Source organism: Ambystoma mexicanum, chromosome 13 (assembly GCF_040938575.1).
Source record: "Ambystoma mexicanum isolate Mex_15411 chromosome 13, UKY_AmexF1_1, whole genome shotgun sequence".
NCBI lineage: Eukaryota > Metazoa > Chordata > Amphibia > Caudata > Ambystomatidae > Ambystoma > Ambystoma mexicanum.
This window is the reverse complement of record NC_090938.1, coordinates 598,755,643-598,780,766: the sequence shown is the minus strand read 5'-3', so window position 1 is coordinate 598,780,766 and position 25,124 is coordinate 598,755,643. Positions and strand designations below refer to the sequence as shown.

Genomic DNA, 25,124 nt, shown 5'->3' with positions numbered 1-25,124 from the left:
CAAGATCCTTTGTATTTTCTGGCTGTCATTACAGTACTGAGTGATGTATCTTATTTTGTTTTCATTTCCTGCAAGTTCCTGCGTGTGTTCCTTTGGAGTTAGTAAGGTTGTATGTTCTCTTCTGTTGGCCATTGTTTTTGCTGCTATTATGGCTTGTTCAGGGTAACCCCTATGTGAGGAATGACCTTTAAGAGATGAATAATACTCAGAGCCAATACGTAGGTTGTTTGGATTACAACGAGAATCCAATTCTTTTATTAATGTAATATTTACTTTTTTCTTTTAAATACTGAAAAGGATACAACTTCTTTTGATGTCTTCCAGCTTCATGTATAGGGATGGTTTCTTTGTCAGCAGGTCAGGTAAGAGATTATAGTTTTCTTCCTTATAAAGTTTTAAAACTTCAGTCATAAACAGATAATTCTCCTTCTCAAGGTTCCTCCTGTCTTCTTTCTCTTTATGATCTCTACTATTGAATCATTCTTCTCTCCTTTCTCTTTCTTGGTTTCTAACTATTTATCTTTCTTTTTCTTTCTTCCTCAACTTCACACTCTTTTATTTGTATACTTCCCTTCTTGTTCGTGAACTCTGATGTTGCCTTTGACTGTAATATGATTCAGCTTCCTTCTGTTACACAGCGTTCCTCAAATGGGAATGTTCTTTCTCGCTTTCATAACGAATCATGTTATATTTTAAATGTATGCTCTTCTAGTAAACCTGGTAGTGCCTTGATGCTAATGTTTCCCAAACTGGTATAGACATAAACCTTTTCTTTTCTTAACAGTTCCTAAACGTTGATTGCGCAACGGCGCGTACTTAAAATTATACACTCCTTTCAACTTGGTTGCTCATACTAATGTCTTAAGCAAAAGCGCAACGGCGCTAACTTCCTTATGTATTATCGAGCGACAACGTTCGCCTTTTCTGTACTCAATTTGCATCTGATTAAAACGGTAGAGTTCTCCTTTTCCTCTCTCTCTCTTTCGTTCGGCGCTAACTTCCTTATGTGCTGTCGATCGACAACGTTCGCCTTTTCTGTACTCAATCGGTATCTGATTAAAACGGTATAGTTCTCCTCTCTCTCTCTCTCTCTTTCTTTCACTCACCTCCGACGGCGTAGGTTCCGTCAGACTCGGTTACACAGCTGACGGCTGTAACTGACGTCGCATCAGCTTCGGCTGACTGTTTTCCTTGTCACTTTCCCTTTTCTCGTTTACATACGGCTTTGGTTGTCGGGTGACAGTGTTTCCGAACCAAATGATGATAACATGCTACGAGCAGCTTCACTCTCTGGGATTTTTCTCATACGCGCCCCACAGGCCTGCTTCCAACTCTCCTCCCCTGGTCTCTTCGCTCCGCTCTTCAGTACGCCCAGGATAAACCGTCCTTTTCGTTTTCGTCCTCACGCTCCCTCGTCTCCTAGGCGACCAAAAACAGATTGGCATGCATTAGAGGAAAGGCCATACAGTGGGTACTTCCTGGTCTTCGCTACTTCATTATTCGTTATGATTTACTTTGACAAACTTATCAGAATGTCATTACTTTGACAAACTTACATCAGAACGTCACACCCCTATCAGTGAAGCGTATGGTAAGTACTGTGCATTCTTCTCCATATGCAGGCACCGAGCTGCAATTCCTCTTTGCTCGTAGGAATTCTCCTTTGAGAAGATTGTTGATTACTGATTTTTTGTGACAACTTGATGCATTTAATACTGAGTTTACATCCGTGGGTTTTCTGTAGGTTGATGTCATTACTACTGATCATACTGGCATGATGGTAATATCTAGGAAGTCAATGGTTGTACCACTTGAGGTTCCTGTTAGTTCAATGCCAAAATTGTTGTCATTCAGATATTATTTAAAGGAATCTATTTCTTCTGTAGTTCCGCACCAGATCATCAGGATGTCATCTATGTAGCACATCCAGGTATGGACCAGTCTGTTAAAATCCTCATTGGCAAAGGCATGTGCTTGTTCATAGTGATGCATGAACAGGTTGGTCATGGATGGGTCGTACGTGGCCCCCATGGCTATGCCTTTGGTTTGCCTGTAATATTGTTGGTCGAATAGAAAGATGATATTGGTTAGCGAAAATTCCAAAAGTTCTTTGAGTTCCAAGTGAGAAAAAAATTATGCTGAGGCTTTAGAAAAAGAGAAGTCAATGGCTTTGAGAGCAAGTCTGTGATCTATGGACGTGTACAGGGCTTTTACGTCCACTGCCACCAAGAAGTATTCATTGTTCCACACGATGTCTTGTAGGACTAGAAGGGTGTGCATGTCACGTAGAAATGTTCGTATCTTGGGTACTTCAGGTGCCAATACATTGTTGATGTATTGGTTCAGTGGTTCTGTTGTCCATCCAATTCCATTCAGGATGGGACGACCCTCTGGTATGATGTGCAATTCTTTATGTATCTTTGGAAGAAAATAAATGGTGGGCATCCTTGGGTGTTTTGGTTGAAGATATTTCAACTCATCATCTGACAGGAGCCCACATTTGTTTACATTGTTACATGAATTGCCTTTCTAAAGAACGCTTATTTAAAAGTGTATGTTAAGTAACTATTTATAACTGAAACCTTGAGTGTAAGTGTTACTTGGCTACTTTTATTTACGTATTTCATTTGTACAGCTCACATTTACCCCTCTTGCGATAGGCCTGGCTGCTCAGGCACACCACCAACTTGTGTAGTAGAGACCTATACCAAAAGGTGGGTTACCTAATACCAAGCAGATAAGTGTTGTGTAGTCTCACACAGTGGGGCTACACCAATTCTCACCTAACAAGTCAGCATGGAAATGTATTGATTGTGAGGGTGCTGGGTTCCTGCTTTTGACTGGGATGGCAAAGGATTCTCACCCAGGGGGTTTCATGCTATGTTTATGCCTCGGACTTCCACTTTGGCCCAACATAGCCTCAAGCTTTACTCTTGCCACAGTGTGTGTGTGGGTTGGGGGGGTTATTCAGCATAAGTACAACTAAGCAAAAGCGGAATGACAATCTGTATTGGTCCGCATATCATCCTACAAACTATGATATTCTGAAGTAATCAGTAAGTCATCCCCAAATCATCAAGAACAAGCATGTTTCATGGCAATGCTCTTGAAATAATCAGCAGCAGGTCATCCCAAATCATGCAATCTCTTGAAGTGATCAGCAAGTCGTCCTAAAAGCATCAGACACAAAGAGTTTTCTAAAATAGGGATGATGTTAGCATATTCATTAAGTCATCCTAAGCTCCTCCTGAAATCATCACCCACCATTCTGAGATATTTGCTGATGACTTTAACAGCGTGATGACGTCTGATGATGTGGGAATGACTTCTAGTGTAGTTCGATGATCATCTGATGACCCCAGGATGGTTGCTAAAATCATCCTTTTAGACCGGGGCACCCTGCAGGAATCTTACAGGTAGCTCTTTCATGCTGTGAAAATCAAGTATTGTGCTGTATAAGCCAGTCTTCTGAGAGTTTATGGCTGATTTGCAGCTGTACCAAGGTCTTGGTGTAATAAAAATGTTTACATGAAGTGTAGCTTCAGCTTCATAAACAGTATGTGTGGCCTTGGATCTATTCCTTGCACTGAAGTCCTGTTAAAAACAAACCCTGGCAAAGCCAACCATTTTGGCTTGCATACTGATATTGTGTAGCATTTTGCCAGGCACTGACATCATATGAAGGATATCGCACAATTTTTCAGTTGTTGCCATCCTATGTCCATGTAGTAAGTACTATTATGGTAGTGCCTGGCTAATGCCTGTCCCATGCCTACACAAAAAACAAAACTTGTGGGGTATCTGGCTTTTCCCGTGGATGCCTGTGTGTATTGTCATAGTGGGCGATGTCATGTGGGTCTATGTGCAATGTCCCTACCCCAGGTGTTCCTCCAGTGGCCGTTGGGACTGTTACCAGGTTGGAGTGTTGTACACTTACATTGTTCTTACTCAATAGATATCCTAAAAGTGGGCTTACCTGAAGAACCTACTGAAACGCTCACCTGGTTCCCACGGGGGCGCTGGTCTAGTCTGGATTGCTGTGGCCTCTTCTAGCGTGATGCGCAGGACCCGGAACACCGATTGGACAGGACCTCCAAATAATGCTTTCCTGGCCCGTAGGAATATCCTTCTTATGGTTTGGAAGGATGAACTCTCCATCCTGCTTCTGGTGCAGGGGCGCGTGTTCGTCCAGTTACTTCACTGGTTTTCAGATTGGCGCTGGCAAAATCCACTTGACTTTCCTGAGCGATGCGCCGTAAGTATGAAAGTTCAAAGTTCAAGTGAGGCCCCCTTTATGTTGTCTTTCTAACCTGTGATCTGTCCTTTATTTCAGGTGCAGAATGAAGGCGATGCGTCGAGGGGTTAAACTGCCGAGGTGAGTAGTGATGAGGGCGATCCCTCTAAATGTTCTTATCATTCCCCAGAAATGTCTCTTGTCCTTTCCCCATAGGGGCCGGGGTACGGTACCTGCCAACGGGGCGGCGCCGACCCGAAATGTGGAAGAAAAGCCAGTAAGTATTATGGCTGTTACTCGGGCTTTCCTTCTGTGTTCCTTCTGCTCACCTTTTGTTTCTTCCTCTCTCCCCTAGGTGCAGAGATGTGGCGTCCGATGCTGACAGCCGCGATGGAGCCGGGAGATTTCTCGAGGACAGGTGAGTGAAGCGTGGCGCTTCAGCGAGCAACGCGATGCTTTTAAATGGAAGTCTTTCTTCAGGGATGCTGGCGAGAAGATTCCGGATGCAGGTAAGAAGTTTGAAATAGTCCTTGGTTTTCACCTTTCTCTTCTCTTCCTTCCTTGCAGGTCTTCCAGGTTCGAGGCGGGCGTGGCTGGAGACCAGGAGCAGGCGCAGACACGGTGAGCGTTAAGCTGCAGGAAGCAGAACAACGCAAAGCATGAGCTGCTGTCTGGGCGTGGATTAAATAGCCACCAAAGAAGTTCCAGGTATGTATCCTTCCCCAACTAGGTATGTATCCTTCCCTGGCCACGCCCGAGTGAAAAAATAGTCCCTTTCAGTTCTCAGGGAGGCCTGAAGCGTGCAGCATGGTCTGCATCAGGTAAGTGCACAAAACACCCTCCCTTTATGAGCCTGGCGCCTATGGCGCAGGACTGATGTCCAACATGAGCCTGGCGCCAAAGGCGCCAGGACTGAGTCCAAAGAGCCCCTATAAGGGGCCGCTGGGCTTTTACCAGAGGGCATGATGCCTGCTTCCGGGGGTGCTTGGCCTGGCCTGGTGCTCCGGGGGTAGGCATCATGACAGCACTCCCCCCCCCCCCCCCCCCCCCCCAAGGTCGTTCCTTCTGGAGGTTTCGGTTTGTTTGGGAAATTCCGATGGAACCTTTTTACCAGCCGAGGTGTATGTACGTGATCACTGGGTTCCCAAGACCTTTCCTGAGGCCCGTACCCTTTCCAATCAATTAGATAGAAAAGTTTTGATTTTGAGATCTTAGAATCCAAAATGTTCTTCACCTCAAATTCAGGCTCCCCATCTATCTGAATCGGTTCTGGTGGCTTTGCTAATCTGGTTCCTGGGTGCACTGGTTTCAAAAGTGACACATGAAAAACGGGGTGAATCCGCATGTTAGCTGGTAGATTGAGCTTGACTGCCACTGGGTTGATTATAGCTTTGATCGAGTAAGGGCCTAAATACCTTGGATTAAAAGTTTGAGGCCCCTTGAGTGATGGGTGTTTGGTAGCCAACCATACTTGATCCCCTATTTGGTATGGAGGCGCCTCTCTTCGATGCAGATCCGCATTCTTTTTGTATTTCCCTTTCGCATGTTGCAAATGTGCAGTTGCATCCTTGAAGGCTTGAGTAATCGTAGAATGCAAATGGCCCACTGCGGGCATTTCAAGGCTCAGAGGTGAGTCCAAGTCTGAAGTACGAGGGTGATGTCCATATAGGGTATAAAAGGGGCTCTGACCAGTTCCAGAGTGCATCGAGTTATTGTATGCATATTCTGCCACCCATAAAATGTCCTTCCAATTACCCTCCGATTGGTGCAACATACATCGTAGATATTGTTCAAGGGTCTGGTTCGTTCTCTCCGTCTGACCATCGGTCTGTGGGTGGTGGCTGGTCGAGAGTCTTGCGTCGATTTGTGCCAGTTGACAACACTTTCTCCAAAAATGAGAAATAAACTGGCTTCCCCGATCGGAGACTAGTATGGACGGGAATCCATGCAAACGGATGATATTTTCGAGGAATTCTTTGGCAAGAACAAAGGCTGAAGGTAATCCTTTCAACGGAATAAAGTGGGCCATTTTGGAAAATAAATCCACCACGACCAGAATAGTATTTTAACCATTACAAGAGGGCAGGTCCGTGATAAAATCTAGTGACAGGGTGTGCCAAGGTGCTGGTGGAATGTCTAAGGGCTGAAGAAGACCGGCGGGTCTTGTCTTTTGACCTTTGTTTTGGGCACAAACTCCACAGGACATCACAAAAGATTTAATATCCTTTCGCCAGGAAGGCCACCAGAATTGTCGTTTAACCTTTTCCTCTGTTTTGGCAATGCCAGGATGTCCTTCCATCAGGGTATCATGATGACGGGAAATAACCAGTTCTTGCAATTCCTTTTCTGGCAAAAATAAGCGTCCTTGGAAGTAAGGTAAGCCATCTTTGACTGAAAAGTTAGACCCCCTTTTGATCCAATCCTGCAAGGCTGAAGAGTCCAGGAATTGTTTCACTCGTGCTTGAATGTCTTCAAGGGTTTGTAAAGTGGTCATTGTCAGGAAAGGAAGAAGGCGATGGATATGGCAGGGGAAATGTGCAGTAAATACACAGTAAACAACCTTGAATATAACAACGTGCATTCAATACCCAAGACTCGTGTATACCACTAGATGAAAAGGAATGTAGGGTAAGCACTTAGAACCTCCTTATGACTGAAAGGAAAGTCGGCAAACTCCTTACCCACTATGCTATTACAGATACTGACAGCGCTAAGCCCGCGTAGAGGGCAAGCAGGGACAGAATCTGTAAGCTGACACTCTAGACGGTACTGAATAAAGAATTTGGAAACCGTACTCACAAGGACCGGAATGACCACATGAATGCCAGTACTCACGAAGACCGGAAAGACCACTTGGATGTCCGTATTCACGAGGACCGGAAAGACCACTCAAAAGTCAGTACTAACCCACAACCCTGTAAATCAAACAAGAACCCAGAAGGCAGTAAAGGCAAAGAGTGAGGATGACTAAATACCTAAGCCCAAGTCAAGAGGCAAGAAGGAATAGTACAGTGTGGAAAACAAAAGATAATCACACAGGAGCTAGTTACAACAGCTTCCCACACCTAATAATAAAATAGGAAATACATGTAAAAGTGTAAAGGAAAACATGGCATGGATCCCAATAGAAGGCAAGGATCAGGAGCAGTGAAAACGATATCAAAAGGGAAACTGTCCCACCCATCCAAGGTGAAAAGGCAGGAAACTAAACCTGTAAAGGAAAGATTAATGCAACAAGTCTTTCAGTAGCAAAGGACAATTTCTAGGAAACAGTGAACACAGGCAATTGGGCTACAGCAAAAGGAAAGCTCAGAGAAAGGCTGCCTGCAGACAGAGAAAGGGAGAAAGGGATTTCCAAAAGGCAGAAATCAATTAGGCATACAAATACGAATTCCAGGACAAGGAACAAGAAACACTAACTAGAAACTGGGCACAAAAACTAGGAACCAGGAACAAGGGACCAGTCAAGACAGGAACGCTGCAACAATGACCAGCGCTGGACTGAAGCAGACTGAGGCTTTTAAAGCTGCTTAACGAGCACACCCCTCAGGCGTGTCGCCTGCTGCACCTGCAGCCACAGGTGTTGCCTATCCTCCACCCAGCCTTGTCCTGCAAGGGAGGAGGTGAGGCAGTGAGCCAGGCATTCTGGGAAGCATAGTCATTTGATTAAAGCAGCAGTAGCATGCTGGCTGCCAAAAACCTGGAATGGATCCGGAAGGGAAGTCATTTGGGAAATAAGGTTTTAGCGCTCCCAATTCATCAGGACACTGTAGCATAAGGTTCGGAGGAAATGTCCAGTAGGGAAGAAACCCCAAAACAGGCCCCCAAGTGGCGGGAACGGGAGCGAAGGGAGCGAGTTGTGACAGTATACCCCCTTCCACGGCCGACTCCAGGCGCCCGTTACTTGCACAAAACATCTTCTTTCCATGACAGGAGCGCTTTGTCTTCAGAAGTGGCACTGACGGAAACGATGACCCACGGGCAGAAGCAGAAGGACTGGAATGAATAGAATCAGGCCGCAGTCTATAAGAGCCATAGGTGGGTTTTCGGTGAGGAAGAGACTCATGGGTCGGAGAAAGGCATGAAGGACTTGCAGGACCCGAAGCAGAGTTGGAAGGTCCAGGAAGCTTAGTCACTGGAATAGGATATGCATACATCCTTGAGGAGAGAGGCAGGCTGGTGCTACATGCTTTAGACAACGGTAGAAGTTCTGTTAGCCTCACTGCCGAGAGTGGACACACAGGAGGTGAGGAAACAGCAGGTTTCAGGAAATGTTTATGTTCGGAAGAGGAAGGTGGCGGCTGAGGTAGAGGTTCGGATACTCTCTCATCCATCTGGGTAAAGGTTTGTGGTTGAAAGTGACAAAGATCTGCCTGCATAAGTTCCTTGCCTTGGAGGTCTGGAGATCCAATGGGTTGTACGAGGCTGGCACTCCCATTGACAGTCATGTAGCCAGTCAAGTAGCCACCTTGTTGCACGTGGGATACAACCGCAGGAACGTTTGGCATACTGATGGGAGTGTTAGACACAGTACTCGGAACATCAGGCATACTAGCAGCGGGAGCAAAAACAGGCACATCTTGAACTGCAGCAGACATTCCCCTCCTTTGGCTACTATCACCCAACTGGCGCTGCAGCTGGAGGGCCGTGCCCGTCCCTTTCCTCAGGCTCATGTGGGATCCGGCAACAAAAGGGTTGTCAAGCGGTTGATGCAAACCGGGCTCCAAACGCGGACCGTCCAGCCCGCTATCCTGGTCAGCTACTCGTTCGGTGACTGGGCCGTGGTGGATGGCATCCGTTTCTCTCTCGTAATACTCCAGGCAAGTCCAGCGGCCTCGCATGTAAGGCCCTCCCGAGTCGTGAGCCGGCTTGATGTTTCTGAAGAGAGAGCTGGCAGAAGTCTCAGGCTCAGATGTTGCATATTCGGGAGGCGCTGAAGCTACAGTCAAGTAGTTAGGAGAATTGTTTTGTGTACAAGGCAAACATTCTGGTGATTCCCCTGAAGCATAAGAAGGGCAAGATGGATGTTCATCAGTAAATGGTTGGGATTCAGGAGGAATCTATGGAGCAGAGGAATATGCAGCAGGATCTGACAGTGTAGACAGGTACACCTCCGATATTGGCACCGAGGCTGAGCAGGATACAGGTCTCTCATGAACTGAAGCCAAACTAGCAGTAGGCTCTGGGACCGAAGACATGCACTTAGAATGTACTACCGGAGGCTCCATGGCTGAAGGATAATCTCTGGATGAGTCACTGTAGCCGGAGACAAACATGCCAGCGGAAATTCTGAGGCTGAGGGCATGCAAGCTGGAGCCGTCTTGTTAGCTGAAGACAAACTTGTCAAGGTCTTTGGCTCTGACTGCGTGCATGGTGAAGGCTCTTGGGTGACTGGCAGACATAGCACTCTTTTATTGATCGAAGATACGTGTGCCAACGATGACTGCAGAGCTGTGGACAGGATTATTGAAGAGTCAATGGTAGTAGGAGGACAGTCCGAAGTCCCAGAAGTCGACAGACACACTTGTGGTTCAGGAATGGAAAGCCTCTTTAAGGCAGTTGACCCCTTGGCACCAGTAACCAAAGTCTGAGCTGTACCCCTGCCGTCCCTCTCCTTAGTGGATGACACAGAGTCTCTTCCTTTGTAGAAGTCAAAATCAACCAGAGGAATCACCATAGTAAAGTCTCTGTTAATCAGGATTTCGTCAATTGACCATTCCTCTGTCTTAGCTTCTGAAAGTGGTTGATTAACAATCAACAGTTCAGGGATCGCCTGCCGGGTTTTTGGTTCAGTAATCTGTGGAATGAGTCCATCAAAACATGAATTCTGCACTGTCTTTGACTGCTCGTAGTGACCGATATTGGCAGAAGGAAGAGCGAACACAGAGGTAGCATCGTTTTCCACATCAGCTTGAATGTCTACTTCAGTCTCAGCAGCTAGATCAAGGGCAGAACCTAAGCCTACAGTTGTGACTGATTCTGTGTATGCCACCATTGTGGATTGTGTTTGGAAATCAGAAGCATGTATGTGTTCAAGCTCAGAGTTATGACAAACTGCTACACAGGAAGCTTCAGGTAAAGGAGTGGCTTGTGAATCTTCAGCTAACAGCAATTCCTGACAAACGGTTGGACAGTTGTCAGAACCTGTGTCCTGAATAAGCGCTGTGCTTGAAAAAAGACTTTCACTCCCAATAGATCTTACATATTGACAAGTATCATGATTTACAAAAGTCTCCGCACTCAGGGACTGAACAGTATTCACTTCATCAACGGATAAAGTTGGAGGTGTATTCAGAAAAGACTGTAACATCTTATTCTCCTCTTTTAAGGAAATGTATTCTTGTTTTAACTCCTCAAATTCTGCTTTTAGCATGTCCCGCATTAACTGTACATCCCTATCAGTAGGCACAGGGGAAGGCATGGTGGCATCAGGGCTGGATCCTGCTCTAGCCATCTGGAAGTGCATTGATTGTATATTGTCATCTACTGCTTGCAGGTCTTGTGATCTATACTCTCTCTTACCGACGTGGTCTGTGTTTCTTTTAAGCAGACTATTGGCATCAGACCCCTTGGCATTAGTGACCACAGTAAGAATCTGTGCAGAGGAGTAAGCTGTAGACTGAGGGCAGAAAACAGAAGATATGCAAGAAACCCCTCCATTCTTCATGTTTGAATCATGAAACTGTTCAATCTGAGGTAAAGCACAACCGGAGTCATGGGGTTCAATAACAGAGGTACCTGTGTGTATAAATTCTAGCAGTGTGTTGTTTTCCACTGCTAAGGCTTGTGCGGACATAGACTCTGGATCAGAATTAAAGACAGAGCTCGGATCAGGCAATGTACGATGGGCCACCCAGTGGGAAAAATACTTTGCACGTAAATACCCATTCGTGTCAAGGAGTTCATTTAAGTCCGGAGCAGAGATTCGATTTTCACGGGTAATTGTAAGGGAAGCTTTCTGTATAAACTTGTTAGAGGCCTTGCTGCCTTTCCTTCGTAATCTGGCCATGTTCAAACGGGAACAACGGCTGGTCATTCTGTCAGGAAAGGAAGAAGGCGATGGATATGGCAGGGGAAATGTGCACTAAATACACAGTAAACAACCTTGAATATAACAACGTGCATTCAATACCCAAGACTCGTGTATACCACTATATGAAAAGGAATGTAGGGTAAGCACTTAGAACCTCCTTATGACTGAAAGGAAAGTCGGCAAACTCCTTACCCACTATGCTATTACAGATACTGACAGCGCTAAGCCCACGTAGAGGGCAAGCAGGGACAGAATCTGTAAGCTGACACTCTAGACGGTACTGAATAAAGAATTTGGAAACAGTACTCACAAGGACCGGAATGACCACATGAATGCCAGTACTCACGAAGACCGGAAAGACCACTTGGATGTCCGTATTCACGAGGACCGGAAAGACCACTCAAAAGTCAGTACTAACCCACAACCCTGTAAATCAAACAAGAACCCAGAAGGCAGTAAAGGCAAAGAGTGAGGATGACTAAATACCTAAGCCCAAGTCAAGAGGCAAGAAGGAATAGTACAGTGTGGAAAACAAAAGATAATCACACAGGAGCTAGTTACAACAGCTTCCCACACCTAATAATAAAATAGGAAATACATGTAAAAGTGTAAAGGAAAACATGGCATGGATCCCAATAGAAGGCAAGGATCAGGAGCAGTGAAAACGATATCAAAAGGGAAACTGTCCCACCCATCCAAGGTGAAAAGGCAGGAAACTAAACCTGTAAAGGAAAGATTAATGCAACAAGTCTTTCAGTAGCAAAGGACAATTTCTAGGAAACAGTGAACACAGGCAATTGGGCTACAGCAAAAGGAAAGCTCAGAGAAAGGCTGCCTGCAGACAGAGAAAGGGAGAAAGGGATTTCCAAAAGGCAGAAATCAATTAGGCATACAAATACGAATTCCAGGACAAGGAACAAGAAACACTAACTAGAAACTGGGCACAAAAACTAGGAACCAGGAACAAGGGACCAGTCAAGACAGGAACGCTGCAACAATGACCAGCGCTGGACTGAAGCAGACTGAGGCTTTTAAAGCTGCTTAACGAGCACACCCCTCAGGCGTGTCGCCTGCTGCACCTGCAGCCACAGGTGTTGCCTATCCTCCACCCAGCCTTGTCCTGCAAGGGAGGAGGTGAGGCAGTGAGCCAGGCATTCTGGGAAGCATAGTCATTTGATTAAAGCAGCAGTAGCATGCTGGCTGCCAAAAACCTGGAATGGATCCGGAAGGGAAGTAATTTGGGAAATAAGGTTTTAGCGCTCCCAATTCATCAGGACACTGTAGCATAAGGTTCGGAGGAAATGTCCAGTAGGGAAGAAACCCCAAAACATGCCCCCAAGTGGAGGGAACGGGAGCGAAGGGAGCGAGTCGTGACAGTCATCCTCAAAATTCTTTGTTGGGAATTATCGGCACAGATTCTGAGTTTGTGTCTATTTCTTCCATTCCAATTCGGGATAGAGCGTCCGCCTTACCATTCTTATAGCCGGAGCGGTAGGTGGTTACAAAATCGAACTCAGCAAAGAACAAAGCCCATCGGAGCTGTCGAGACGATTGAGCCTTGGCAGTTTTTAAATATTGTAAATTTCGGTGATCAGTGATCACGGTGATGGTATGCCGGGCGCCGAGGAGATAATGCCGCCAAACCTTGAAGGCGGACTTAATGGCTAATAGTTCCTTATCAGTGATCGCATAATTTATCTGCGGTGGCGAGAACTTTCTGGACCAAAATGCTACGGGGTGCAGTTGGTTGGTTTCGGGGTCTCTCTGAGACAGGACAGCTCCCATGGCTAAGCTGGACGCGTCAGCTTCGACTATATATGGGAGATCGGGACGCGGGTGCTTCAAAATAGGTGCGGACGTGAACTTAGCTTTCAACTCCTGAAAGGCCTGTTCGGCTTCCTCGGTCCATTCAAAACGTTTATTTTTTCGCAAGAGTGCAGTGATGGGTTGCACCACACGTGAAAACTCCGGGATAAACCTGCGATGAAAGTTGGCAAAACCAAGCATGCTTTGGACACCTTTCACCGAACTAAGTGATGGCCATTTGAGGATGGCATCCACTTTCCGTGAATCCATTCGGACCCCTTTAAGTGTCAGGATGAATCCGAGAAACTCAACCTCGGTGGTATGAAAAACACATTTTTCCAGCTTGGCAAACAGTTTGTGCTGGCGCAGTTTCTCTAGGACGGCCCTGACATGCTTTCTGTGATCAGATTCTGAAGAGGAGTACACGATATACACGACAACACAGACATCGATGAGTTCCCGGAGGACATCGTTCATGAAGAATTGGAAGGCTGCAGGCGCGTTGCACAACCCGAAAGGCATCACCTGGTATTCGAATAGTCCATATTTTGTACGGAAGGCCGTTTTCCATTCGTCGCCTTCTTTTACTCGTACCAGATGATAAGCCCCCCGGAGATCTAACTTGGTGTATATGCAAGCGTCCTTCACCTGGTCAAGGAGTTCAGGGATCAGAGGCAGAGGGTAACGATTTTTAACAGTTATCTGGTTCAATGCGCGGTAATCGATACAAGTTTTAAGGTCGCCTTCTTTTTTAGGCACGAAGAACAAAGCTGAGGATGCCGGGGACTTTAACGGGCGAATGAAACCATTGGCGAGGTATTGATCTAAACATTGTCTCAAATGCAGATTCTCTGGTTCAGTAAGGGCGTAAATCCTGCTACAAGGGGGTTGTGCACCGGGCACCAGATCGATTTGGCAATCGTACGATCTGTGGGGAGGTAACGTGTTGGCCTGTTCCTTTTGGAAGACGTCCTGAAAGTTTTGTTACTCTGGAGGTAGTTGCACGGGGACAGAGGTTACTGATGCTAGATTAATCCTTGGATTTTCTGGGTAGCAGGTTTGTGCACAATCCGGGAAGGTTATTCTCTTCGCTCGCCAATCAATTCGAGGATTATGTGTCTCTAACCAAGGGATTCCGAGAATAAGCTGAAACTGTGGAGCCTTGATTACATCAAACACAACTGCCTCCTGATGGCCATCCGGACCTACAAGTGTCACCTCAGCTGTGGAATGTGTTACCGGTCCAGAGGCAATTTCGGATCCATCTACTGTGGTGATGACATCTTTGTTGGTTTTAGGACGCAGAGGGAGGTTTATCCTAGAGACCAATTCTCGATCCACATAGTTTCCTATAGCCCAGCTATCGTTGTATGCCTTTATAGAATGCAACCGTTTAGGCTGTTCCGGATCTACAAGGACCATTGGCACAATGAAATGTGAGGTCTGAGAGTTAGTTTTCAAGCTCGGCAAGCGGACCCCTACGCTTGCCGGGCGTGGTCGTTTCCCGATACAGAGTTTCCATGGATTTTATCAGCGGCTCCTACCACCTTCTTGGGCGGCTTAACCGGGCAATCTCGTAGAAAGTGTCCAGAGGACCCACAATAAAGGCATAATTGCATCTGTCGTCTTCTTTCCCGTTCTTTTTGAGTTAGGGGTCCTTTAACACCTCCGATTTGCATAGGCTCCGAGGCATCAGCCCACTTGGGGTTAGCGTGGGTCTTGGCCAACACCTGGGTTTCAAACTTGGACCGATCTGCTTTTCTGTTTTGCAGCCTGTGATCCAATTGGACCACTAAGTCTATATATTCAGTGCATTCTTGGGGCGGATTTACAACTTGTGCCAGGACATCTTTAAGTTCTCTGCGTAGACCTCGATAGAATAACATGATTCTTTTATCCTCTGGCCAACCAGTTTCCACAATTAGTCTATTGAAGGTTGCAATGTAGGATAGAAGGTCTTGATTGCCCTGTCGCAGAGATAGAAGTTCGTCATCCAGAGCCTGTCCCGGGGAGTGTTGAGCAAATAACCTTTGCATGCTTGTTTGAAATCCTTGAAAGTCACAAAGAATCAGGTCATCTTGAGTTACCAGTGGGACTGACCAATCAGCAGCACAGCCGCTGAGATATGACAACACAAAGGCTACCTTGGTCTGATCATTAGGGAAGGCCCCAGGTCTGCATAGGAAGTGCAAACAACACTGATTCATGAATACGGCGAATCGTTTGGGGTCCCCAGCAAAGCGTCAGGTGGGGCCAGCGGCATGTTTCCAGGTAGATTAATCTGCACCGAGTTACTGGAAACCACAGGAGCGGGGTTCCCCCGGAACCGGGTAAAGGAGTTTGTCCAGCTTGACCTTGCAAAAGCTGTCTAGCCAGGTCATCAGCTCTATCCTTTATTACAATCACTTCCCTCCTGAGGGCACTAGTCTCTTGATGAGCGGCGTGTACTTCGGCCCGTAATTCACCCAGTAATTGGGCCAACTGGTCAGTTTCGGAAGTTTTCATAGCGCCTGGGTGGGAATTTGTAGGAAGGCTTCGCGTTCTGTAACGCTCACCTGGTTCCCACGGGGGCGCTGGTCTAGTCTGGATTGCTGTGGCCTCTTCTAGCGTGATGCGCAGGACCCGGAACACCGATTGGACAGGACCTCCAAATCGTGCTTGCCTGGCCCGTAGGAATATCCTTCTTATGGTTTGGAAGGATGAACTCTCCATCCTGCTTCTGGTGCAGGGGCGCGTGTTCGTCCAGTTGCTTCACTGGTTTTCAGAATGGCGCTGGCAAAATCCACTTGACTTTCCTGAGCGATGCGCCGTAAGTATGAAAGTTCAAAGTTCAAGTGAGGCCCCCTTTATGTTGTCTTTCTAACCTGTGATCTGTCCTTTATTTCAGGTGCAGAATGAAGGCGATGCGTCGAGGGGTTAAACTGCCGAGGTGAGTAGTGATGAGGGCAATCCCTCTAAATGTCCTTATCATTCTCCAGAAATGTCTCTTGTCCTTTCCCCATAGGGGCTGGGGTAGGGTACCTGCCAACGGGGCGGCGCCGACCCGAAATGTGGAAGAAAAGCCGGTAAGTATTATGGCTGTTAATCAGGCTTTCCTTCTGTGTTCCTTCTGCTCACCTTTTGTTTCTTCCTCTCTCCCCTAGGTGCAGAGATGTGGCGTCCGATGCTGACCGCCGCGATGGAGTCGGGAGATGTCTCGAGGACAGGTGAGTGAAGGTGGCGCTGCAGCGAGCAACGCGATGCTTTTAAATGGAAGTCTTTCTTCAGGGATGCTGGCGAGAAGATTCCGGATGCGGGTAAGAAGTTTGAAATAGTCCTCGGTTTTCACCTTTCTCTTCTTTTCCTTCCTTGCAGGTCTTCCAGGTTCGAGGCGGGCGTGGCTGGAGTCCAGGAGCAGGAGCAGACACGGTGAGCGTTAAGCTGCAGGAAGCAGAACAACGCGAAGCATGAGCTGCTGTCTGGGCGTGGCTTAAATAGCCTCCAAAGAAGTCCCAGGTATGTATCCTTCCCCAACTAGGTATGTATCCTTCCCTGGCCACGCCCGAGTGAAAAAATAGTCCCTATGAAAAAATAGTCCCTTTCAGGTCTCAGGGAGGCCTGAAGCGTGCAGCATGGTCTGCATCAGGTAAGTGCACAAAACACCTCCCTTTATGAGCCTGCCGCCTATGGCGCCAGGACTGATGTCCAGCATGAGCCTGTCCAAAGAGCCCCTATAAGGGGCCGCTGGGCTTTTACCTGAGGGCATGATGCCTGCTTCTGGGGGTGCTTGGCCTGGCCTGGTGCTCCGGGGGTAGGCATCATGACACCTACCTGGTGCTCCAGTGATCCTTCTCGCTGGCAACAAATGTGTCTACTGAGGCCATCGGGATGTCCAGGGGTGCAAAGTAGAAGCTGTAGTGAGGGAATCAGCAACCCGGCCCCCATTAAAGCCCCACCACCCAGGGAGGCCCTCAAAGGTGAGGTAGGCCAATGTAGAGATGGTGCTTTGAATGGCAGCCCCATCCTGAGAGTAGGTGAAGAGCCTTAGTGTTGAGAAGTTCAACTGGTGACTGATTGGAAAGTGAGCAGCGACTGGCGCCCTATACCTCCAGGATTGACACATAATAGGAAAAAGGGTGCTGGAGGCAAACATATAGTGAAATGGCCCTGGAGAACTCCACCCAGGGAAAGAGATATAGTGCTGCACGAATGAACATGAAGGTGTTGGAGGAGGTTAATTGCTTTGAGTGTGGAGCAATGGCCTACATGAGGTGACAGTGGCACCCTGAGAGGTAAATGAGCAGGACAGAGGAAGCAACAGCACAGGCAAAGGAGCAGCATGCAAAGGGATTGAGGCCACACTCCCAGTGAGAGGCAATGGAGTGGCATTGCGTCCCGCCATCCCTAACTCTCTGTTCCTAACTCTGGAATGATGATGTTGGGTACAATTGTCAATGCCTCTGCTGGGGAAGCCCAAGCGTAAAGTGGAAGACATTGGCTAGACTGCTCTAGGATGTTATGCAGAAGGACGACGAGGGCAGAGTCTAACTTTAATTGCCTGCTGTGATCGAGACGACCGCTCGGAAATTGTTCCTAGTAGGGGAGATGCTAAAGAGCCTCATGGAACATCAAGGATCTTGCTGTTCATCCCATCATGAATGCATAAAGTCATGGATTTCTAACAAGCAACTGATAAGTTGATTGTGTGAAGTATCTTATAGTCATGAAAGTGTACATATACCCTTTTCCTTTCAGGTTTAGTTGCTAGTGCAACAAGAACCGAGCACCAAACCATCTGTGGCTACAGGGTGTAGTGCGCAATGGAGCCTGTTATGTAGAGGCTATATACAGGGGTACACATTTCAAGTTGCAAGCTACTAGCCAGCCATAAAAAAAAAGTTACTTGCCACCTCTATTCCGTAAATTGTAAACCCAGCACACAATTTCTTACTCGCCAAGGGTCAAATGTCACTAGCTAGTGGCGAGTGCGCATTTTGTACCCTGCTATATAGATATGTAATTCTCCAGCATGGGATCTGGCATGGATTCACATGCTCATGAATATTCCCCGTCGTCAGGCTGGGAATCCTCGGTAAAGAAAAAATCAGTAGCAGTATCAGTTTTGTTTCTGATCTGTCTTAGTAGTAACCAATCACTGATCTCTGGGTCATACTGCCCCCAGCCAATGACTGCCCTCTCCCTCAGCCCCGCCCCTGGCAGCCATCTTCAGATTTTCACCGCACGCTCAAGTGTTGGGAGTCCTCGTGATATAGCTCTCGAGCTTTTACTGCGTTTTGCGCTTTTTCAAAGAGATTCATCTCATTTTTCAGTCTAATCGAGCCTCAAGCTCCACCGATTCTACTTCCGATCAACGGGGACCCGTTTCGGATTAATCTACGCCCCTCAGGGGTGAAGTTTTCGTCGAGTTACACTTCTTGGAGGATTCCAGAAGTTCTGAGGCCTACCTTGTGGATGAGAAGAACATGGCCCAGGAGAAGGGAATCTCGACTCCCGGCAAACTGTTCAGGATCTGCCCTGGATGCAACCTACAAAATGTGTTCAAGGAGGACGAGCATTCGAAATGTCTTTACTTCCTCCACAAGGACAAAACGCACGTGGAGAAGGACTGTGCATTTTGCTTTAACATGTCGGATCGGACGATGAGGGATCGCCGGACCCGTCTCTCCAACTGGCTGGAAGGCAAGAGCCCAGCAGGTGAGAAGAAGTCCGAGCGGTCTTCTAAGTCCTGTGAGGGCGCCCCGGCGACGGGGGCCCCAACAGAAGGCAAAGCACTGCAAGTCTGCGGGCACCAGGAGCGCCAACGGTCGGGCTTCTCGGCTGCCAGGCAGGGTGCACCTTCACCGACGCCATCATCCGCGAGCCAACGCTCTGGCTCGGGGAAGAGAAAATCCGAGAACCCGGCTAAGCTTCTGGAGAGACTCCGGTCTATCTCGGAGGAACTGGACGAGGGGGAGCGAGGCAGTGGCCCTCCCCTCCCCCCCCTAAGGTGTAGGCCTCAAGCGTGCCCAAGGCGGTGAAGGCCTTGATCCACCCGGCTAAGGCCTCTATCGAGGGGGTCGATGCGGCCCTGGCGAAGCCTGTGGAGGCTATCCCAGTGTAGGTAGCCTCGGGGCCTAGAGTTTCCCTGCCTCCGCGGAGGGAATCCTCTTTTAAGCCCATCGAGAAGACCCCCGTGAAGACCCCGGTGGGAAAAGAGCAGGGGGGGGAGGCGGTGACCGTTACGGACACGGTCTCAACCTCCGAGGAGGAACTGGCCGAGAATTTGGAAGAGGCCCAGCCCCACGGGAGGAATCCCGAGGAGGGGGATGACGAGAGCGAGGGTGGCAACAAGGAGGAGGTTCCCGTGTAGGAACAACCGTCGCTCCCGACACGCCCGTCGCAACCCGAGCCTCAGGACAACTCGGCGGCCATTTTGACGGCAATCCAGGCCTTATGCACGGAGATAAGGACGAGACTGCCCCTACCCCCGACAGACTACCCAGCTGTACAGGGTCAGTCGGGAAGCACTCCGAACAAGAGGAGGAGAATTCATCCAGTGCCGCTTCAGCCCACACGGCCTTCTCAGCCTTTGTCGCCTTCCCCCATCCCGAGGGACGACACGGGAACGGACACGGCCATGACGGGGACGGATGATGACGACGGCAGTGACGATGGGACTGGCCTCCCGTCTCCGATTCCTCGGGCGTCCCCTCACGACGAGATTGGCTCCTTCCACGCCATGATTGCCAGGGCATCCAAGCTTTTTCAACTCTACCCTGAGGAGAAGAAGGAAGGCTTCCTCTACCAACGGCGCGAGGCCAAAAGGAAGACGGTACTCGCGGTGCCATTGCCTGATGACATCTGGGACGAGGGACTTGCCCTCCTCAAGAACCCGTCCACGACACCTGCCAAGAGGGACCGGTATGAGAAGAAGTACTGGGTCGCCGACGCCGCCCCGCTGTGCTGCCTTAGGGCGCAGCCGACCCCGGATTCGGTCGTCTCAGCGGTGGCCAAGAAGAAAGCAGGGGGGGGGCATCGGCTTCATCCTCAACTTCCCCACCGGACGGAGAGGGAAAGAAGCTGGACGCCGTGGGACGACGAGTCATCTCGTTGGCGGTGACGACGATTAAGGCGGCCAACGCCCTAGCGATTGTGGCCCGCTACGACAGGGAATTGTGGTACAAGATCGCCCCCCTGTTGGACTTCCTCCCGGACGACAAGAGGGCAGAGGCCCTGGCGACCCTACAGGAGGGTGAGTTGACGTCGGACCACGCCATAACTGTGGCCACGGACATTGCCGACACCGCTTTTCCGCCAGTTGGGCAACAGTGTTTGCCTTCGACGGCGGGGGTGGTTCAAGGCAACAGATTTCCGCCAGGACGTGCAAGCCAAGGTTTTGGACATGCCCTTCGACGGGAACAATCTGTTTGGAAAGACTGTGGATGAGTCGCTGCAGGCCATCAAGACCGACACGGAGACGGCTCGGGCCTTGGGCATTCATGAGCAACGGCGGCCGCACTTTCGGAACTCCAGAGGCAAGCAAGGTGCCTCCAAAGGATTCGGCGGCGGCTCCTTGACCTAGGATAGCTCAGTAGGCAACGTGCTCGCCTGGGAAGCAAGACGATACGGAGCAACACAGGTTTGATCCCTGGGTCCGCGCTTAGAAACCTCTGGGTATTAAGCGCGTTATAAATAACCTATCATATCATATCATACTGTCAGGTGGCCCGCTCCTCGTCGCAAGAAGCCTACAGGGGACGAGGCAAGTCCGGTGGATCTTGCCGTCGCTGCCAGGGAGGCCAGGGCGGCAAGGCTGCTTCCAAGCAAGACTGAACCGGCCGTCGCATCGGGCCCCCAACGAAGCACCCTGGTGGGAGGCTGGCTGACAAAGTTTGTCAGCGTGTGGATGTCCATCTCCACCGACAGTTGGATGCTGGATGCCCTGGCCCACGGGCACACTCTGGAATTTCTAAAGAAGTGCCCCCGAATTCCTCCCGTGGCCAGGAAGGAAAACCACGTCCCTCAACTACTGTTGGAGGTAAAGGCGGTGCTCAAGAAAGGAGCATTCAAGCTCGTCCCAAAGAGGCTCTGGGGCTCCGGAGTATACTCCAGATACTTCCTCGTCAGAAAGAAGACAGGAGGTTGGCGTCCCATCCTGGACTTGGCGTCGGCTAAACAAATACATCAAGGCACAGAAGTTCCGGATGGTCACCCTCCAGCACGTGCTGGGCCAGCTGAAGGAAGGCGACTTCCTATCGTTGTTGGATTTGGAGGATGCCTACTTTCACATCCCCATCCTAAAAGGACACTGAAAGTTTCTCAGGTTCGTAGTCCAAGGGCGGCACTACCAGTTCAAGGCCCTCCCATTTGGATTGAAGTCAGCAGCCAGGGTGTTCACCAAGTGCCTAGCACCAGTGGCGGCGCGGCTGCGCCTGCAGGGGATCCACGTCTACCCCTACCTGGACGACTGGCTCATCCGAGCAGGGACAAGCAAACTCGCCGTAGAACACACAGCAAAGACCGTCCGGCTGCTCACGGACCTGGGATTCTCCAACTTCCCCAAATCCCACCTGGTTCCGTCGCAGGTTGCGCTGTTTCTGGCAGCCAAGCTCGATACAGTAGCGCAGTTGGCCTCGCCGTCGAAGGAAAGAACGCAGGCCATCCTGGGCAAGGTACAGCGTCAGCTGGCCACGGACGTGGCCAAAGTGAGGTCCATCAAGTCCCTTCTCGGGATGATGTCCTCTTGCAGGAGTTCCTCGACAAGAGGACAAGATCTCGCTCAATGAAGCATTCCGCCATGCAATTCGATGGGGGGCACCCACGCGCATCTCGCCGCGGGCACACACTTTCCGACCCCAGCATACCAGGTGACAGTGACAACGGATGCCTCCCTGGAGGGGTGGGGAGCACACACCAGAGATTTTCACGCGGGAAGCCTGTGGCTCCCAGAGGAGAAGCCGCTCCACATCAACATACTGGAGCTCCGAACAGTGTTCTGGGCCCTCAAGTCATTCCTCCTGTCCCTCAAGGGCAAGGTGGTGAGGATATTCACCGACACCACCACCACGATGTTCTACATCCGGAAGCAGGGAGGAACCAGATCCCCAGCCCTGTCCAAGGAAGCCCAGGATCAGTGGCATTGGGCCGTTGCCCAGGGGATGTTTCTGGTGCCTTTTCATCTAGCAGGGATAAAAAACACCATCGCCGACTCTCAGCGGGGAGCAGCGCTCGTGCCACGAGTGGGAACTACGCCAGGATCAAGTGGATCATCTCTTCCGGCGATGGGGCAAACCCCAAATCGACCTGTTTGCAACGGCGACGAACTCCAAGTGCCAGAGGTTCGCCAGCAGGTTCCCCTAGCCGAGGAGCATGGGCGATGCTTTCTCGTTCCCCTGCGACGGCCTGTTACTGTATGCGTTCCCGCCGTTGCCGTTGCTCAGGCTCATCAACTCAAGAGGTCCCGGTGCAGGATGATCCTCGTCGCACCGAGGTTTGCCGAGACAGATATGGTTCCTGGACGTTCTGGAGTTGTCGGCGTCCCCGCCAGTCAAACTGTCGACTGACGCAGATCTTCTCTCCAGAGAAGGAGGCGCCATTCTTCATCACGACCCGGAGTAGCTGAACTTACAGGCCTGGCTCCTGCAGCACTAGAGTTTGGAGGGTACGATATCCCGGCTGACTGCAGAGAGGTTCTTGCAAAGGCCAGGGCGTCCTCAACTCTCAAGTGCTACGGACACAAGTGGAAGAGGTTCTCTGTCTGGTGCCGTGCACAGAAGATTAACCCTCTACGGATTATAGACCCTCAAGTGCTACCGTACCTGCTGTCGCTGGCCAAAGCTGGACTAGCTCACGCTTCCATCAAGATATATCTGGCAGCGATTTCCCGATACACCAGAACTGCAGGACGGTCGTCCCTGTGGTCTCATCGCCTGGTGAAGGAGTTTATGAAAGGACTGTTCCGATCGTTTCCACCAGTGAAGGCTCCAGCCCCGGCGTGGAAGCTCAACGTGGTGCTAACCAGGCTCATGGGCCCGCCATTCGAGCCTTTGCATTCGGCTCCGTTGAAGTTCCTGTCGTGGAAGACAGCGTTCCTTGTGGCCATCACCTCCGCATGACGCGTGAGAGAGATTCAGGCCCTTTCCTGCAAGCCTCCATACTTCACTTTCCACGATACAAGGGTGGTGCTTAGGACGCACCCCTCCTTCATGCCCAAGGTGCCGTCGGACTTCCATCTCAACAAGCCCTTGGTCTTACCAGTCTTTTTCCCGTCGCCTTTGTCGCTGGCTGAGAGGACTTTGCACTCGCTGGATGTAGCTAGAGCGCTGAAGTTCTACGTGGACCGAACTAAGAGTTTTCGTAAGACATCACAGCTGTTTGTGAACTTTGGACCTGTGAACCAACGGAAGGCTCTCTCGAGGGCTTCCATTTCCAGATGGCCCTACGGCTGCATCATGCACTGTCATCGGTTGGCAAACCGACCGTTTCCCGGCCGTCCGAGAGCCCATTCGACCAGAGTGATCGCTGCCACCACGGCGTTCTTCTCTGGTGTGCCCCTGCTGGACATCTGCAGGGCTGCTATGTGGAGGTCGACTCACACCTTCACGATATTCTACTGTGTCGACTGGGATTCCAGGAAGGAGTCCAGAGTCGGCCAGGCAGTGCTGCGTAACCTGTTCGCTTAAGGTGAGCCTGGTGAGGAGGTAAGAGATGCTTAATGTTGAGTTTTATGTAATGCTTAATGTTGAGCCTTGCCACCTCCCGTGGTTTTGCATGTGTGTACTGCTATGTATTCTTATATTCATGAGCATGTGAATCCATGCCAGACCCGATGCTGGAGAAGGAACAAGTTACTTACCTGTAACTGTTCTCCAGCATGGATCTGGCATGGATTCACATGCGACCCCCTCCCTCCTACCCCTCTGCGGTTCTTCACTTGGTCATACTGCCACTTTAGGTGCTACCAAATCTGAGGATGGCTGCCAGGGGCAGGGCTTAGGGAGAGGGCAGTCATTGGCTGGGGGCAGTATGACCCAGAGAACAGTGATTGGTTACTAGTAAGAAAGACAGATCAGAAACAAAACTGATAGTGATTTTTTTCTTTACCGAGGATTCCCAGCCTGACGACGGGGAATATTCATGAGCATGTGAATCCATGCCAGACCCATGCTGGAGAACAACAGTTACAGGTAAGTAACTTGTTCCTTCTAAGTGGTAATATACCAGATGACTGGATTGCATAATCCATAATGAAGTGTTCGGAAAGCTATACCGATGCGTGATATGGGTGCAAGTGCTCTTAGTTGCAGATAGTATGTAAGATCCCTAAAGAATGAGTTGAGAAAAAGGCATTATTGATGATCAGGTTGCGAGTGCGATAGTGGTAGAATTAGGGTCCAGCAATTGGAAGGTTGTGTGTGCTGATAGCGACTTAAACATGTTGGAATATATTGGTTACTAAAACGAAATGTAATGTTCCGTAGACGTGAAGCAGCATGTGGTGTGGAAAATATATTCTTGAATTTTAACTCTGCATGCTATGAAGATAAAATGTGTTGCGTAACATAGTGTATAATTAGTATTACTGCAACGGGAAGTATTGCATGCCTGATGTTGAAACGTATATGTTAAAGTGAACTGTTATAGACATGCCTTTGAAGCATTATAAGATACTGATGTGAAGTATATGGACATTTTGAATTAAAATCCTAAGAGTCTGGGTGGGAAAATAAGTTTAGTTTTCCCACTACCTTGGGCTATGATAGAAATAGTATGAATGTTATCATCTGTCGACATTCTGGGGATATTCATAGTCTATGTTGTGTGTGTGTTTTGGAGCATTTGGATTATTCAGTTCTACTTGATCCTGGTCTCCTACGTAAATGGTAACATGCCTGTTTTGCTCCTGTTCTCTTCCTTGCTTTCTTCCCGTAGGGGAAGGCTCACGTATGTCCTGTGGTCACACGAGTGTGGATATGCCTGTGTAAAGTTGGCAGATTGTGATGTTTTATTAGTTGGCCCTACATCAAGCCAGCAGGTGGTTGTCTCTACATCAGGGTGCCCCTCACAGACAAA

The 25,124-nt window shown here is 49.2% G+C and overlaps 1 protein-coding gene across 2 annotated transcripts in view; it reads left to right on the top strand.

Annotated features, from left to right (window-relative positions):
* COASY (Coenzyme A synthase) overlaps positions 1 to 25,124 on the top strand; it is a 378,965-nt gene that overhangs the window by 30,886 nt on the left and 322,955 nt on the right. Inside the window, exon 1 of one of the 2 annotated variants that reach the window (XM_069634431.1) lies at positions 325 to 362. The exons of the other annotated variant lie outside the window; for it this stretch is intronic. Within the exon in view, the coding sequence (XP_069490532.1) occupies positions 329 to 362 (34 nt within the window). The 5' untranslated portion in view covers positions 325 to 328. Of the gene's footprint in view, positions 1 to 324; positions 363 to 25,124 lie in introns of those variants that run through there. 2 annotated transcript variants of the gene reach the window in all.